Raw genomic sequence first — 18,669 nt, 5'->3', positions numbered from 1 at the left:
GTTTTCAAGAATGAAATTCTGATGATACAAAGAGAAACAATTGCAAACAGGTTTAAAAAGGAGTTTTCTAAAGAGTGGGATATCAATAGAGAGCACATTAAGTAGATTAATTTTTTTTTTTGAGGAAGCATTTAAAATTTTATTCACCAATCAAGTTCTCTTTCACATTCATCACCTCTTTTTGACAAGATTTCTTAATATTTCTGTCAAATCCTACTTACCACAAGTAACAGTCATTGTGAGGCACAAAGATTTCAGATTTTAATTTTTCAGAATGTCAATTTTTACAAAACTGAGTTTGCTGCTATAAGCAGTTATTATAAAAGAGTTGGGGAATAGTTTTTACCTATTAATTAGTATAAGTCATCTTTTCCTTAAATAAAAAATTAGAAACATTTTTGGTTTTAATATAAATTTCCATCTGAAAATAAATGGCCAGGCACTGTACATGTTTAAGTAGTATCATTGAAAGTACATTGGCACACTTATTGCAAAAATAAGGAGGTTTGTCAGAATGTTAACATGGGACACTATATTATTACAAATTTCTTTGGTACAATATATGTACTGTAGTTGCAATCATATCATTTCTTATTATCAGTAGCTAAGTGAGTTTTGTTTCACCTACTCTAATTGCCAGGATTTAAAATTTCAAGAGTTGTTCATTTTGTATACAGTATAATATGGTACAATAATCATTATAACAGACCAATGACGACCACTTCAGATTTTTACTAGAAAATGATATAAAAATAAGCTTAAAAGATTTTTCTATTTTTATAAATTAGTATTAGTAGTATCTAATTTTAAAACTTGTACATTTTTTTTAAAAGTTAAAAGAGATGAACTATATTGGTAAGAGGAAAGATAACTCTTGAAAATATTTATATAACACAAATATTCCAATATAAACTAAAAGTAACTCTTATTTTTATATTCAATAGGTTATCAAACCTTGACTTTATAAACAAGACAAAAATTCTTAAGATATAACTACCTTTTAAAAAATTGAGTTTGGCTTAAATTATTGGAAGAATTCCAACATGTCTCATTAAAGGTGAGGTTAAGAACCATATAAAGAAGGAAGTGGTGATCACAATGGAAGGGCCAACATGGTGGCTTCATCTGGATTTGAGAGACTGATCTCAGTTCTGATAGTTCAAGGAAATGCTGTAGAGAGATAGATATAGATAGAAATAAAACATTTGTTAAGTGGTTATTCTGCTCCAGGCACTGTGCTAAGCACCAGGAATACAAATATCAGCAAACAGGTCAGTCTGTACCATCAAGGAGTTTATATTGTAATGAAGGAAGAAAGCACAGGGAGAGCTGAAAAGAGGGGCAGAGAAGAGGAAATATGGGAAGAGGAAGGATAGAAACAATGTATTAGCTAAGATAGAATTTCAGGCCTGAAGAATGGCTAAAATTAGGAGAAAGTTCTTCTGGGCACCAGCTGAGGATGAGGCAATAGGAAAAGAAAAGCAGGAAGATTTGAGAGTCGAGGTGTGCAATAGATATATTTATACTTCAGCAAAATATATAATAAGCCTCAAATCCCATACCTTTGTAACCTGAAGTACACTATTTCCTCCCCTTGAGAATGTGAACATTTTTAGAGCAAAGACTGCCTTGCTCAATATGTGTCTTCTCAATGATTTAGCAAGTAGTACTTAATAAATACTTATTCATTCATCCATTGATTCATTCAATCATCTCAGATGCAGTTTGCAAAGAGCCCAAACTTGTCAGGCACAGCTGTTTACTGAGGTATGTAAAATGTTCTTTCTCTTGGCTGGTTCTTATTTAAGAAGCTAAATTAAGGGTGGAATGCAATGAGAAAAGAATGGAATGATATAGCCTAGACATTCCTACTTCTGTTCCCCGCCTTCCAGCCACAGAACAAATCTCCAGCCACTGCCCAAATCAATAGTACTGCACATACAAATTTAGTTATCATTAAGCAATTGCTTTCCTATTGTTGGTAACTGTCTGAAATTTAGAGATAGGGAATGGAGCTGCAATTTCATTATTACTGGCCAAAAATTCTGTTGTTTAGATTCTTAAAAATTATTAAGGACACCAAAGAGCCTTTTTTAAAAATGTGAATTATATCTATTGATATTTGCTATATTAGAAAATAAAACTGATACATTTTAATATTTAATTCATTTAAAACTAATAATTTCATTATAGTAAACATGTTTTATTGAAAAATAACTATTTCCCCCCCCGAAAAAAATAGTGAGAAAAAGTAGCATTGTTTTACCTATCTTTGCAAATCTCTCTAATATATTTCTTTTTTTTTTAGAATTTTTTTCCACAGTATAAAATGCATAAGTAATTTTTTTATAATATTATCCCTTGTATTCATTTTTCCAAATTATCCCCCCCTCTCTCCACTCCCTCCCCCCAATGACAGGCAATCCCATACTCTAATATATTTCTTAATAAAAGCTGGATTTTCATATCTGCTCCTGCATCCAATCTATTGGAATATGTTATTTTGAGAATTACTATCATATACAACTTCAGAATAAGGAAATTTCCTCTGGCATTGAGGGATGGCAATTTCTCTTCTCTTCATAGTCTTAGAGTTTTCCTGCCCCTGAGAAGTTAAATGACTTCCCCATGGTAATATTGTCAGTTTGTGTCAGGAGAACTTGAATCCTAGATTTCTTAGCTCTGAGGTTGATTCTCTATTCACTATGTCATGCTGTTCTCCTAGTAAAATTACCATGAACTTATTTTGAGATCTTATTAGTAATATCACTTTTATCAGTTGAGTTGAGCTCAGGTGGTCAGAGTTTGGAGAACTGACCCCTTGTGGGAGTCTCTATTTTCCTTCTTCATATAACAGACTATTTTCCTCTTGCAAAAAAAAAAAAAAAAAAAGTAATTGAAAGATTGATGGCATAGTAGATGGAGTGCTGGTCTTGGAGTCAGACAATTGGTTTTGAAGCTTGCCTCAAATTCATACTAGCAGTGACACCCAAGCAAATTTCTAAAGCTTCTCATGCGTTAAATTCAACAAAGATAGACTGAGACACATTCTCTTTAAGCAAGATAAAATTTTACTAACTGGGGTGCTACCTGCCAATAGAATGAGTCAATGGCTCGCTTCAGTTTAGCCTAAGACCCTGAGATGGGGACTCAGTTCCTTTTTATAAGATTAAAACAAACAAATAAAAAAAAAGCAGGGCAGGTGGTTATAGAGTTAGTAACATCATGGGGTTGAGAGCAATATAATTGGTTACATGGCAGAAGAGTGAGGAATGATATGGATTGGTTAGAATTTGGAATTGAGGGGTTAACAACAACCGTCTCTTCCCTTCATGTAACTAAGAAAAGTTTGTTGTATAAAGAAGATCCAACTCACTTCCAGTTGATCAATGATGGACAGAAATAACTACACCCAGAGAAGGAACACTGGGAAGTGAATGTAAATTGTTAGCACTACTGTCTATCTACCCATGTTACTTATACCTTCGGAAGCTAATAATTAATGTGCAACAAGAAAATGGTATTTAACACACATATATTATATCTAGGTTATATTGTAACACATGTAAAATGTATGGGATTACCTGCCATCGGGGGGAGGGAGTGGAGGGAGGGAGGGGATAATTTGGAAAAATGAATAAAAAAAAAAAAGAAAAAAGAAAAATTTGTTGTTTGAGTCTACCTGTAAAGTTAAAGATAATGGTCCAGATTTTTTTGAATAATAAAATATAACTACTTGAAGGATGGGTTGGTGGTGTAAAGATAGTAGACTAGACTCCCTAGTATCTATTTACCACCTCTAAGGATAGCAGATTTCTTTGGGGCAAGAATAGGACAATGAATAGCCAAAGAACTGGGTTTCTAAACTTAACTCATAGGGGCATCTAGGTGTTGCAGTGGATAGAGCACTAGCCTTGAATTCAGGAGGACCCGAGTTCAAATGTGGTTTCAGACACTTCCTAGCTGTGTGACTCTGGACAAGTCATTTAACCCCAGCCTCAGATAAAATAAAATATAAAATAAAATAAAATAAAATAAAATAAAATAAAATAAAATAAAATAAAAATGAAAAATAAACTTAACTCATTAAAGCAATCTGAATTTCTGCACTAAGTTTAGAGGCAAAGAACCATGACAGCAGTTATAAGACAAAATAACTGTACATAAGATAAATAATAAAGTGATAGTCAATTTAATCTTCAAATAACAGACAAGTGTTTATTCTGTAGATGGAGGGAGTTTATACACTTGTGATTTCATAGGCTTGGACTAAAAAAGGTAAAATCACTAAATATAAAATGAAGTTGGTGAGTAGATAGGTTAAAAAATGCTAATTTTCATATTTACTATCAGATATCACAGGCAGATATTTATCTTTCTATATGTCATATTCCTCTGTGTGTGTGTGTGTGTGTGTAAAAGAGAGACAGAGAGCAATTTATAACACTATAAAGTGTTAACTATTTTATATAATCATCAGTTACTTTAAATAATTGGGCATGTCAGTCTTCAGGACCCCATATCCAGTACCCTTGAGATCAATGTCAGTCAATAAACATATATTAAGTACCTATTATATATAAGGCACTACGAAAAGTTCTAGGATATAAAGAAAGACAAATAACAGTCCTAGCTCCTCAAGGAACTCACAATCCAATAGAGATAAAATTCAAACAGTGATGTGCAAATAAGAGAAAGTAAATAGGAAATATTCAATAGAGGGGAGGTGCTAGAAGTCAGAGAGATTGAAAAAGTCTCCTTGTAGAAGGTGATATTTTAGAAACCAAAGACACACAGACTAAAAGAAAAAGAGAGAGAACAAAAGAGAGACAGAGACACATGCAGAGACAGAGACAGAGAGAGGATTGTAGTTTTTTATTGTAGCTACTGATAAATCCTACACAATTCAAATTGTAGCTACAATTACTTGAATTGGTATTTTGTTGGGTTGTTTGTTTCTTATAAAATTTTCTCTTTGATCTGAGGGTTTCAAAATTTGGCAATAATATTACTATGTTTTCCATAAGGATCTCACTGAGGTGGTGATCTGTGGATTTTTTTTTATTTCTACTTTTTGATATATTGAAAATCAAAAGAACTAGTCCTGTGGCCAAAAATATTATATCCGGCAAAATTAAATATAATAATGAATGGGAAAAAAAGGACTTTTAGTGAAATCACAGATTTTCAGGATTTTGCCTCAAACAAACCTGAACTCAGTAGAAAATTTAACACATAAGAGGTAATATCAAAGACTAATTTCAAACAACTTAATAAGGAGAAATTGTTTTATATGTGGAAATATAAACTTTATGTCTAAGATTGACATCAGTAATTGGGTAGTTGAAAAAAAAAAGATTGGGACAGAAGAGAGTATGATCTGACTCTAAAAAGCAAAACCACATAGGAAAATGTAAAAATAGTAGCTATGCTATTGAATGAGGTGCACAGAAAGAACCAATATAGAGGCATTAGATGGGAGAGGACAGCTGGTAGTTCTGAAAACCTACTCACATCAGGAATGGGTTAAATAGGGAACAATACACATCATACACACACATATACATACAAATTATATATATATATATATATATATATATATATATATATATATATATATATATAGTATGCAGATCTGTATATACACACATACATACACACACATATACCATGAAGGGCATAGCACCTTCCAAAATCTTTAAAGAAATAAAGGTGGAAGGAATAGGATAAGGTGGAATATAGAAGGGTGTATAGATTAATAGGAGTGGGATAAGGAATATAGATTAATGGAAATAGAATAAAGAGAAAGTAAAAGGATGGGGGGGGAGATAAGGGAGGAATCCTTGGGAAGAAATAGCAAGACAAGTCAAGGAGCAGAACTGAAGTAGAAAAGTTAGCAGGGATAGGAAATGAGATATACATAAACATAATAACAAGGATCAAGAGTAGGATTTATTAGGGAAAAAAGTAGGGCTAGTATTCATTGTATCTACATTATATGTCAGCCATATTAATATTGTTTTCTATGTATATACATGTGTATATGTATATGTATGCATATAGGGATATGTTTCTGTATATAGATAGATAGATAGATAGATATAGATAAATATAGATATATAGATAGATACACACACATATGTAGTATTATGTATATATAAATATATCTGTACTTAATTGTAGCCTGCTTGGGGGAACTGGGGTAGGGATGTAGGAAAAAAGAATAAAGTAAAAATTGCACAGCAAAGAACAAAAGAATAACCTACAAGGAAGCAAAGAAAAGACCAGATGGTCATGAATATAATGTCTTCTATTATTATATATGCTTTCTCGAAGTGGAAATTTATTGTTACATGTTTCAAATCCTTTCTAATGTTCTGCTGGACACATGACAATGTTTTTTTCCCCCTCTTTCTGTCTTTCTTTTTTCTATTTTGTTCTTATTTTGTATTTAAATTTTAAATAAATAATTTAAAAAGATAAATTGATTGAGTTTATATCTGATTCAGGAAGTGATAGGGAGCCACTAGTATTTACTGAATGGTGGTCATACCTGTACTTTAGAAAAATCATTTTGTTGCCTGAGTGGAGCATGGACTGGAGATGCTTGTGGCAGACAGACTCAACAGCAAACTATTGCAATAGTCCCGGTAGAAGGACCTTCAAAAGAATGGTGGCAGTATATGGATGAGAAAGAAAGATATTCTTACCTAGAGTCCTCATCTAAAGACTATTCTTCTCATAACCTAGATGAATCATTTGAAATTAAATAAGAAAGCATTTAATTGAATCATATGAGCAAAATATAACTGGAAAATGCATGCAACAAATAACATTTTTATATCTAAAGCTCATGTTGCTTTGTATTTGCTTTTTCCTCAGATAGTTTACACATATTTTTCTCTGAAACCTGGATGAGGGACCAGATGTTCTTTCTTTTCAATTGTGTTTGATTTTTTTTGTGACACCCTTCTCCCCCTCCCTTTGGGGTTTTCTTGGAAAAAAAAAAAAAGATTGTTTTTTTTTCTTTTGATCTGATTTTTTTTTGGTTCAGCATGACAAATATGGAAATATATTTAGAAGAATTGCACGTTTAATTTATATTAGATTCCTTGCTGTTTTGGGGAGGTAGAGAGGGACGTAGAGGGAGAAAAATTTGGAACAAAAGGTTTTGTGACAGTGAATATTGAAAATGGTCTTTGCATGTATTTGGAAAAATAAAATACCATTAAAAACAAAACAAAACAAAAAAACCTTTTCTTTTGAAGTTCCCTATTACTGTCAAGAGCACCATCACCCCCTTAGTTACCCAGATTGACAACCTTAGTATCATTCCCCAAATCTTCATTTACACTCCATACATTGGACTAATTGCTAAATTTTGTCATTTCTACTTTAACAACACCTCTCCTATATTTCTCCACTTCTCCACTCAATCATAATCATAACTCTATTTCTGAACAATGTTTTCAATTGTCATCTTCATGTAGATGACTCTTAAATCCATTTGTCCAGGCCTAAATCTTTCTCCCAACCTCCAGCCTTACATTTTCCTTTTCCTTTTAGACATCTCCAGTTGGAGATATCCTTGTAGATATCTTAAATTTAAGATCTCCCAACTCATTATCTTTATTTTATTTCTTTAGGTTATACATGTACATATATATTCTTACAATTTTCCATGAGTAATGTTGGGAGAGAAAAATCAGAAGAAAAGGGAAAAACCCTGAAAAAAGAAAAAAACTCCTTGTATACATTTTAAATTCAACATCTCCCAACTCATTATTTTAATTTTTTTTAGGTTATACATGTACATTTTTTACATATTTCCATGAATCATATTGGGAGGGAAAAATCAGATCAAAAGGGAAAAACCTCGAGAAAGAAAAAAAAAAACTATAAGGGGTAAAAACACTATCCTTTGATCCACATTCTCCAATCTCTCTCTGATTGTGGATGGAATTTCCATACAAAGGTTATTGGAATTGCCTTGGATCACTGAGAAGAGCTAAGTCTATCATAGATGATTAGCAAATAATCTTGCCGTTGACCATGTACAATGTTTTCCTGGTTCTGCTCACTTCACTCAACATCAGCTCATGCAAATCTCCTGACCATATCACCCCCTTAGTCCATAACCTCTAGTGGCTCCCTTATTACCTCCAGGATCAATATATAAAATCCTCTTGATTGGCATTCTAAACTTTTCATAACTTAGCACTTTCTTTACTTCCCTGTCTCACTTACTCCTCTCACATATTCTCCGGTTCAGTAGTACTGGCTTCTTGCCTATACAATGGATGGAGCAGTGGGCCTAAAGTCAGGAAGACTTAGCTGGATGAACCTAGGTAAGTAACTTCTAATTGCCTTAATTTCCTAATCTATAAAATAGGGATAATAATAGCACCTATTTCCCAGAGTTGTTGTGAGGATCAAATGAAATACCTGTGGAGTGCATAGAATAATGTAGCTTAATCAACGCTTATTCCCTCCCTTCCTCCTCTAAAGGTATTCCATTACTTGATTCCATGCATTTTCAGGAGCTGTACCTCACTCCTGGAACTCTCTTTACTCATCTCTGTTTCCTAGCTTCCTTCAAGACTGAACGAAATTCCCAGCTTCCACAAGAAATTTGCCAGTCCTCCTTAATCTTAGTGCCTTCCCTCTGAGCTTAGCCCCAATTTATCTTGTTTATATATAATTGTTTGCATGTTGTCCTCCCAATATTATTATGCATTCATAGAAAACAGACTGTTTCCTTGTGTCCCCAGGGCATAACACAATGTCTGGCACATAGTAGGCTCTTAATAAATGCTTGTGGACTGACTGAGAATTTAGGCACCTAGGAATAGCTTCCAGGGACTTACTACTTTCTGTCTTACCTTATGGGAATAATTGTCACTTGAAGCCTGCAATGGAACTTGCCCAAGGTCAAAGGGGCTTTGAGTCAGATGCCAGCATTCTGTTTTCCCATTTGTATCCCTACCTTGGGCTGCTACCCCCATGCCTTTCTACTTCTCTGTGGTCTAATTTCCAACCAGAATGTACTCTGCTCTGGTGACCTGTGTTGTGTACAACTGAAATCAGTTTAGCATCATCCAGACCAAGGATTCTTAATCTTTTTTGTATCATGCTAAGGATGCCTTCTCAGAATAACACTTTTTAAATGCAAAGACTATTTTGCAAAAATAAAGATGTCATTTGTTTCACAAGCCTCTTGAAATCCATCTTAATTAAAGATTAAGAACCCCTGATCTAGGAGAATCAGTATCAAAGGCTTCCAGTAGTTATTTCTGCTCCTCCTCTCTTAATGCACTCAGCCTTAGCAATTCCCAGTCATTAGCTTTCTCTGACTTCCTTTTCCATATACCTTTTCAAACCCTCCTCCACCGTAGTACAGTGTCAGTATTCTCACATTTAAAGCCCAAAGACCCAAGTTCAAGTCTAAGCTCTGCCACTTTGTATCTGAGTGAACTCAAATGAGTGATTTCATCTTTATAGATCTCATTCTCCCAAAATGCAAAAATGGCTGGATGGGATGCCCGCTTAAATCATAATCCTATCTCCTCACATTTCTTTTGTATCTTCATTGCTCCTGAAGATACCACATCTTTTGGTACCCTAAGACTGATTGTTCCTTTCCTCACACCCCGGGAATCATGGGGCCATGAGGAAGAAAAAGATGGACAAGCATTTACTGAGTGCCAGGCACTGAATTAAGTGCTTTACAAATATTATTTCATTTAATCCTTACACCCACCATGTAAGATGAGTGCCATTATTATCCCCTTTTTAGAACGGAGGAAACTGCCTGAGTTAGACAGAAGTTAAGTGATTTGTGCAAGAGTTATATAGTAAGTGCCTGAGGATGAATTTGAATTGGACCTGACTGCACTCTCCCACTAAACCAGCCGGCTGATTCCAGGAGGAGAAGAGGAAGAATAATTATTATATTCCTTTACTCCTTACTATTAAACCCTCCTCTGTCAGTCTTATCAACCTTTTAAAAATTCCCATACATCCTGGGGGTAGCTGGGTGGTGCAGTGCTATCCACTTTAGGGCACCAGCCCTAAAGTCAGGAGGACCTGAGTTCAAATTTGTCCTCTGACACTTAACACTTCCTAGCTCTATGACCCTGGGTGAGTCACTTAACCTCAATTGCCTCAGGAAAAGAAATCTTTTTTCCATATATGCTATACAGATCCCTTTTGCTCTCACCTGTGACTCTCTCTGCCCTTCTTCAATGAGTTCAGTGAGTCATTCGTGTTCTTCTCTACCCCAATGCCTTCCCTTTCAAACACAGAGACCCCCCATTTTCTCAGACTCAAATTCCTTACCTCGTGTCCTCAGTCTACTTCAACTACACGGGTCGTGTTGTGTCAACCAGTGATGTCAAACTGAAATAGGAACGGATCCCAGTGGGCCGCATATTAACTCGGAAAACTTTAAATTAACATTATCTATGCGGTATTTTCATTTCGTTTGTTAAACATTTCCCAATTAGGCTTTTATCTGTTTCAGTCCATACTTGGGAGTTTTGTGAGTCCACTGGAGCTTGTGGGCTAGGAGTCGGACACCCCTTCCTTAAATCAATTGCCTCCCAGGACCGGAATTCCCAGTTACAACTCCGGCAATGTCAAAGGCTGGGGGCTCCTCCTCGCATTCCTAGGTCTGATTTTTAGGTACTGTCCTGAAGTCTTTGTGCCTTCGCTCTAAGCTTTTGTGGATCAAGGACCTGGCAGCCCCGTCTGCTTATATGACCCAAGTGTTGATCACGGGGACAGACTGCTTTCAGTGAGTCTCCCAAACTCTGCCCATGGATCCCGGTGAGTGGGAAAACTTTCAACGTGAGCTCTCCAGCCCTTTGCACACAAGTCCCATGTGATTCCTGCTATTCCTAGCTTTGTCATGGTTTAAAATTAGCCCTGGGCTGACATGACACTCCTCTGGGTCACAGCGTGGCTGAGGATCTGAACTGCTTGGAGTAGCACCGGCCAAACCTGCCTGGGAGAGTTACAATCAATGAGTTTGGAAGCACCGCCAGCCCTGGTAAGTTTTTCTGACTTGCCCTCACTTACCAATGTTTGCTGCTGAGGATCCCGTTACCCATGTCCGTGCTTGCCCAGAGAGAGCTACCCACTTTGAAATTCGGGATAAAACCTCTCAAGAGATCAGTTACTCATTTAATTGTTCTTTTCCAGAAAATGGATTTCACAGAAGGCAAAGATGTGTTTCTTTCAGATCTGATTTGTTTGATTTTGATTGGTTTTGGTTTTGAATGCTTGGCAGACCTGCTAGCCCTGGCATGTCATTGCCAAGGTCCTAAGTGCTGGTATGTCTCTTTCTGTTGTGATAATAATATAAGGTAGAAGGACTTCATTTCCTTTATTTCCCAGGATATATGCCTCTCATAACTACCCTTCCCACTCCCGTTTTTATAAAACCCAGTTTTCTCTCTAGTATAGATGATAACTTTGGAAATTATCTGAAGCCATATGCTGCTAAATGCTCCAGACTCCCCGGGGAGTCAAAGGAACAGGTGATTTTTATATTAAATTCAAATTTATCTATTATAGTTTCATTATGTACAATGCACTGAGAATACAAAATCCCCAAATCAGTCTCTGCCCTTGAAGAGCTTAGATGGAGGGTCAGGGGAGAACATGTACAAAATAATAAAATGTAATTTCAAGAGGGAGAATTTGCTTACTAGGAAAGAAGGGGAGAGAGCCAAGAAAGGCTTCATGAAGGTTGAGCTAAGGTTTGAAAAATTTAGGGGGAATATTCCAGCCATGGAATATAACTTGGAGATGGGAGATGGGAAAATCTCAATTCAGATGTCAAATTTTGGTTGTAGATATGACTGGCAAAAGGAGTAAGGCAGTTAGGAGTCGTGATTTGTTGCCTTAAAGGAGGCAGTAAGGAGTTGTGATTGATTTGTACCAGTGGTGGGACAAACCCCACCAGAGAGATTATAAATCCATGGAAATCAGTCAACAAGCATTTATGTTCCTTTGTGCTAGGCCCCGTGGTAAACAATAGCAATGCAACAACAAAAATTAAATGGCCCCTGTCTTCATGGGATATAAATTCTCTAGGGAGATAATATGCAGACATTTAAGCATATATAAAATAAGTATCTTGAAGTATTAAATTATAATATTGAAAAGCTCAGTTCCTGTCACCTTCTACATGGAGCTTTTCCTTATCCTCCCACTTCAAATTTATTTTATTTATAGTTTAAGTATAATACTTTCTTTATAATATGTGAGCTCTTTGAAAACTTAACTTCCATTAAAAAAAAAATCTGTTGTGCCTGGCAGTGTTTACTACATAATAGGTGCTTAATAACTTCTTGCTGATTTATTGATTAAATAGAAAGTATAGCCCCTTTTCCAATTATTGGCTCAGAGATTAGATTAATCATAGGGTTGGGATGCTTGAGGAAAAGAAAAGGAGGAATTCTGGCAATTGAATATTTGGTAAATATTTGAAAGACTTGCAATTTCATTCATTTGGGACTCACTCTATCCATATATGTCATAATCCCTTCATACTTTATGTTTTCATGAATTGCTGTGAAGAGAAAAAAGCTTTCTATGTTGGGTGGAGTCTCTGTTGAGTTGAATATGGGACTCTGTTGCTTGGTCATTATTTGGTAAATCATCTCCAGCTAAGGGCTCATCTAAAATCCTGGCATTACACACTGCTGTGATTTTTAAAAGATCCACATTCTCTTAGTCTTGGACCAGGAGTAGCCTCCTCAGTCTTGTAGACCTGAGGTCTCTACTCTGTCTCTTCTTGTCAATTTTTGAACAACAGCCTTCAAGTACAAAGGCTATCTCTCCTTTTACCAATTATTCTTGAGTTTTATAATCTTGTAATTCCCTAGTTGTTCTTGTAATTGAGTGGGTGGGAAGAGTGGGCACACAAAGAGTCCACTTTCAGAGGGCCAGGCTATTGTTTCCTGGCCACTATATATGCAAAATCTGAAAGGGGCTTTGCCCCATAACCTTTCAAAAATACAGCTATAATTAGATCCTGATTCATGCATTTAACAAAGTCCCTCATGTATCCAATGTAGCATATACCAACTTAAAATTATGTAAAACATGGCAATTAATTCCATAGGAATATACTGTAGCAATTTGAATAATGCTACCAGTTTAGGAAACCCATTCATCAATTAGGAACTAGCTATACAAAGTTAAAGAATGATCAAAGAGAAAGATTATTTATTAGGAACTTCCTCTAATTCCCAGTTTTCTTATTGAAAATGAGAGTGATACTTCTTAGCTAACTGCTTATATTACAGTGTAATGATGAGGAAACCTGTGGCAAACTCCAGAGAATGATAAAAATGTGAGTTACTCTTAGACTAAGAACCCCTGGGCCTTTCTGTCCATACCATAATTGAGACTTCCTCTTTGTGTTGCTTCCCCTAATAGACATTTAGGTCCTTGAGAAATGGGACAGCCTTGAATTTCTATTTGTAATCCCCCAACTTTTAGCACAGTATTTGAAACAAAGTAAGCACTTAATGTTTTTCATTCATTCGTTCGTTTGTTCATTCAGGCTACTTCCTCCAGTACAATTAGGTCTGCTGGGAGATGACATCCATAAATCAGCTTTTCAGTCTCTGGTGAAATTGGTGACCCCTTCTTTCATGTGAGAAAACCATGACAGAAACTGCAGTTCGTACGGGGGCTGTCCATGCTGTAAAGGAAGTGTGGGAAACCAGGATCAAGAAACACACTGAAGACCTGAAGCGAGAAAAAGAGTTTCAGCAGAAGTAGGTTCCAAAAATGGTTATGAATAAGCCTCATGCTCTGTCAGCCCTGGGAACAAAAAGTATTCTCATCCTTTGTTGTGCTTGACAAACACAACTCGGAAGTCCTTCTGGGCAAATTGGACAAGGAGTCTTCTTGGATAGTGGTAATTTTGATGATATCTGTGACTCTCAAGTAGTGCCCTCAGAGAGCTAAATAACTAGTGTCATCCAGGGGAGCTGATAGGTTACCACTTAGGATTGGACTTCTTATTTTTCTATGCAGAAAATGCCATTAAAAGTACCCTGGGCAGCTTTTCATAGAGATGGGCCATCTCTTTTCAGTGAAGTCCCATATATTTAGGTAGCATAAGAATCTGAACAGCTCTTTTAAATAAATAAATATATTTATATATAGATATAGATATATAGATATTTGGGGCAGCTATATGGCACAGTAGATAGAGCACTAGCTCAGGTCCAGAGGACCTGAGTCCAAATCCAGTTTCAGACACTTAACACTTAAGCTGTGTGATTCTGGGCAAGTCACTTAACCCCAATTGCCTTGACCCCCCAAAAAAATCATGTAAAAAAGTTTTTTTTTTTAACTGAAGTATTTATTTTCTCTTCCTAACACCCTTGAAAGCTCAAAACAAAACAAATAAAAAACCAGTGTACCAAATGTGCATACTCTTCTAAAACAAATGCCCCAGTTGGTTCATTGCAAAAACATGTGTCTCATTCTGCATATTGAAGGCAGTAAGGTGCTGCAATGGCTAGAGTACCAGACTAGGAGTCAGGAAGATCTGAATTTAAATATGGCCTTAGACACTTATTACCTGTGTGAGCTTAAGCAAATCTTTCAGCCTCAGTTTCCTCATCTGTAAAAAAGGGATAACAATAGCACCTATTTCTCAACGTTGTTGTGAAGACACAAAGATAGTATTTATAAAGTGCAGTGCAAACCCCAAAGTACTATATAAATGATAGCTATTATTATTTTAGTTATTGTCATCATGAACATGTATAAGAATATGCAGATCTATAAAGTAGACACAAAATGAATGAAAAGCCTGTTCAGTACAAGGCTGTTGTAATGAAAAGAATGAGGGCATTTGAATTAGAAAAGGTTTAGAATAGAAGAAAATGTTTCAGCTGAACAGTGAAAAGTGAGGCAATCAATGAAGAAGAGATGTTTTCAATATCCTTTAAGAGCTCTTTTTTTGCTGCACAGCCTTCAAGAAGTCAAGGACATAACCACACCAAAATAAAGTGTTAGAGTATGACTTTATGGAGGTATGGATATGTAGACATCCAAGATATACTCCATAATATGAAATATTTCTAATTCATAAATGACATAAAAATTTCAACGTTCATTCAGACCCAGTATTCTGTCTCTGATAATGGAATCAAGAAATGCTTTATGGAAAAGTCCATCACTGATCGTCTTGATCTATATCTTGCCACTGAACCTAGATGGCTCTGGAGGGGAAAGTGAACCAGGTGATCTTGACCAGCCTGCCCTCGCTTCAATCCAATTCACTTACATTTCATGGACTCATCCCCCTGATGTCATGGGCCTCTTCAAGAGGGAAGATAAACAATATTAATCTTGAAAGATAAAGAATGAAGAAAGGGAAGCCCCATTCAAAATAACTTAAAATAAATAAAATATTATTCTACAATAGCACACTAGGACACAAATAATACTTTAAAAACACTTTTGGCATTTATTGCTGATGGTTGAGCATAAAAAGAAACAATAGTATGTGATTTTAATGGCAAATATTGGCCCCAAAAGAAGAGATGAGAAAAATGTAACTCCTATCTTTCATTGTAGACATAGGGATGGAACAGGTGGACATGGGACTATGATGCTTTCATATATTGTTAGATATGGCTGATATATTGGTTAGTTTTACTGATTTAATTTGAATGCTGAGAGTCTATTTTTGGAAATTAATGTGATATAAAAAGTAACCATAAAAATAAAAATAATACCTAAAATATATTTTAAAAGGAAAGTTAGGGATATAGCACCAAAATACTCCTGATTCTGCATCTATTTTCTATTGATTTATCTAAATCTTTTAAAAAGTCCATCAGTGTAATATTTTTCTCTAAAATATAATGTTCTCTGGGAGCAGGTTTCTTGGGGGGCTTCTGGAGGCAGCCTTAGTTTTAGTTCAGAGTAATCATCCTGAATGCAGCCAGGAGTTAAAAGTCCAAATCCTTTATTGTTTCCTTTTAAGTCTTGTCTCCTTCCTTGGGCCTGGTTAGCTTTCTTAGAGGCCTATCTCTCTCCTTGGTTCTGAGACCTCCTGCTGCTAGTCCTTTGCCTCTTACCAGCTTCTGCCTCTCCTCCTGTGAATGTCTCCATCCAGCATAAAGGTGGAAGATGGAATGAATCTGTCTCCTCCTCTGGGAGCTTCTAGTGGGCTTGTCCTCTTTGGCCCTGAGAGCTCCTCCTTATATATGCTCTCTTAAAGGTGTGAATCTTGTGGAATTATATTAAGTACTAAGTACATGACAATTAGAGAATCATTATCTCATCAATTCCACTTAGTCCCTTATTTCAAGTTCTGGCTCATAACATCTCCTTGTAGGATAAGATCAATCATACTGAACCATACTAAATTAGTTAATTATTTTCTCTATCAATTCCACTGTTTTAGTACCTTGTAAGAATCCTAACAGATCAGTATTTATTAAACATTTACTATGTGTTAAAACTGTGCTGAATACTAAAGAATATAAAGAATAGTTTAAAAAAAAATCCCTGTCTTTAAGGAGTTTTTATTTTAATGGAAAAGGAATTCTATTAAATTCTAATAGAAAAATTACATTTTTAATCTTTATCAGTTTTTGATATAATTCTCATAAATGTATTTTTATGGTGTAAGGTGGTGTTTTTAGTTGCCCTGTTCCTACAGTCTTCAATACCCTGTATTAATGCAGGTGACTTTTTTTTGATTAAATAAAAATATTTTAATTCAGCTCTTAACTTTTACCTCATATTTGGCCTTTTATGCTATTCATTCAGTCTAATCCCGAGTTAGCTATTTAAAATAATAGCTACTTTTTCTAGCTTCATGTTGTCTAAAAATATGTTTTCATCTAACTCAATGAAAAAAATTATTTTTGGTCAAGTCCTTTAGACCTCTAGTAGAGATATACTGTTTACATTGATATCAATCCATTCATTATTACTATTTGGGTCTACTCATTCAACCAGTTCTGAATCTATCTAACTCTACTATTATTCAACCTATTATTTTCCATCTTGTCCACAAGAATTTTTTTGTGAGATTGCTAAATAGAGCTTGCTAATGCCATGACAGGTATGCAATGTCTATACATTTTCCTTATTATCAATATCATCAGTGTAAAAAAAAGTGATAGCAAGGAATAGATTTAGAGTTGAAAATGATGTCAATCTAGGGATGTCAGATAATCTAGTCCAACCCCTTCATATTACAGTTGAGGAAAGAGAGGTCCAAAAGGCTGAGTTGCTTATAGCCATGTAGATAGCATGTGTCAATGATAATATTTGAACTCTGCTCCTTCTACTCTAGAATCAGTGATCTTTCTCCTGTACCATGCTTCCATAAAGAAACCTAAGTTTGTTACTTGACTTTTGTTTTGTAAATAGAAACTATCACAATCATAGCATTTACCAAGATCTACTAGACAATTGTTCCATCTTAGTCTAATGGGAAAATTAATTAATAGCCATTACATATATTGGCCCCTTAAATAAAGGGTATTTGAAATTTAAGGTCTTTTAAAATGAGAGCTTTTCTAATTTTCAGTATTACCCTTGGTCAAAATGTTATTTCTCCTGAGTCTTCAATGTGGACATTTAAATGCTTTCTATATTCTTCACTAACATGAACTCTTGGTCTCCTAGGTTAGTGAGAATCTGGGAAGAAAGAGTAAGCCTAAGCAAGTTGAAGGAAAAAGTCATCAGGGAAGATGGAAGAGTCATTTTAAAGATAGAAAAAGAAGAATGGAAGGTAATCAGAGGAAATGATTTTCAATGTTCTACTTGTATTCTCTTTATAGAATGTTGTATTTAGTTTATAGCATTCTGCCAAGATGGTAATTAGGAGCTAAAAATTCAACTGGTCGAATGTATATTTTTTCTTAATAGGATTCATAGAGGTGGAATTTGATTTGGGGGTTACTCATGGATTTCCAATATCTGTGACCATTCAATTTTTGTGCTTTTGTTAATAGAAACAATCTGGATGTGGCTAAATATGAATTCTTAGGATATGAATTCTGGGCTACTAAGCTAATGTTAATAGAAAAAATAGTATAAATTGTAGTTTACTTAGAGTTGGAAGGATCAAAAACTATAAGAATAAATTAAGATTTGGTAGTTATGCAAAATACTAAAAAATATAATTAATGATAATTTCTCATTTTATACCTCATCATGAAAAGGTGGTGATACTGTGTTTTTAAAGGCTATTCCAGTAAAATTATAAAGACTAGCAGACTCTACTTAGTTGATAGGATTTACTGTGTAGACCCAGTACATTATCTGATGATCATTCTAGCTAGGTTCAGGAAAAGTCATTTTAGGATGGATACAGAAGAATGGATTATTTGATCACAACAAAAAACAAAGACCACCTACTAAGGCATAGAGGATTTGTGACTGGCATCAGTAGAGGGAGTACCCTCACCAACAAAACCACAGATCCTATACTTAGAAGTAAAACTAAAGTCAAAGATCATAGATCTGGAACTGGATAGATCTTCAGGAATCATTCAGTCTTCCACTTTCATTTTACAGATTTGTTGACTGAGGCCCAGGGAATTTAAGTGTGTAGGTAGTGAGAGTCAGTCAGAAAAAAAGAATATTTTAATAATAGTTTCAAAGCAAAAC

The 18,669-nt window shown here is 35.2% G+C and overlaps 1 protein-coding gene across 2 annotated transcripts in view; it reads left to right on the top strand.

The window, feature by feature from the left end:
• Nucleotides 1-10,922: 10,922 nt before the first annotated feature.
• Nucleotides 10,923-18,669, top strand: part of LRRC39 (leucine rich repeat containing 39) — a 17,246-nt gene continuing 9,499 nt past the window's right edge. For both annotated transcript variants that reach the window (XM_074262786.1, XM_074262785.1), the window contains exons 1-3: nt 10,923-11,050; nt 13,577-13,793; nt 17,683-17,788. In XM_074262786.1, the coding sequence (XP_074118887.1) occupies nt 13,681-13,793; nt 17,683-17,788 (219 nt within the window). In that variant the 5' untranslated portion in view covers nt 10,923-11,050; nt 13,577-13,680. The remainder of the gene's footprint in view (nt 11,051-13,576; nt 13,794-17,682; nt 17,789-18,669) is intronic.

Source organism: Sminthopsis crassicaudata, chromosome 4 (assembly GCF_048593235.1).
Source record: "Sminthopsis crassicaudata isolate SCR6 chromosome 4, ASM4859323v1, whole genome shotgun sequence".
Taxonomy (NCBI): domain Eukaryota; kingdom Metazoa; phylum Chordata; class Mammalia; order Dasyuromorphia; family Dasyuridae; genus Sminthopsis; species Sminthopsis crassicaudata.
Note: the sequence above shows the minus strand (reverse complement) of the source record. Positions and strands in the feature narration are given on the sequence as shown.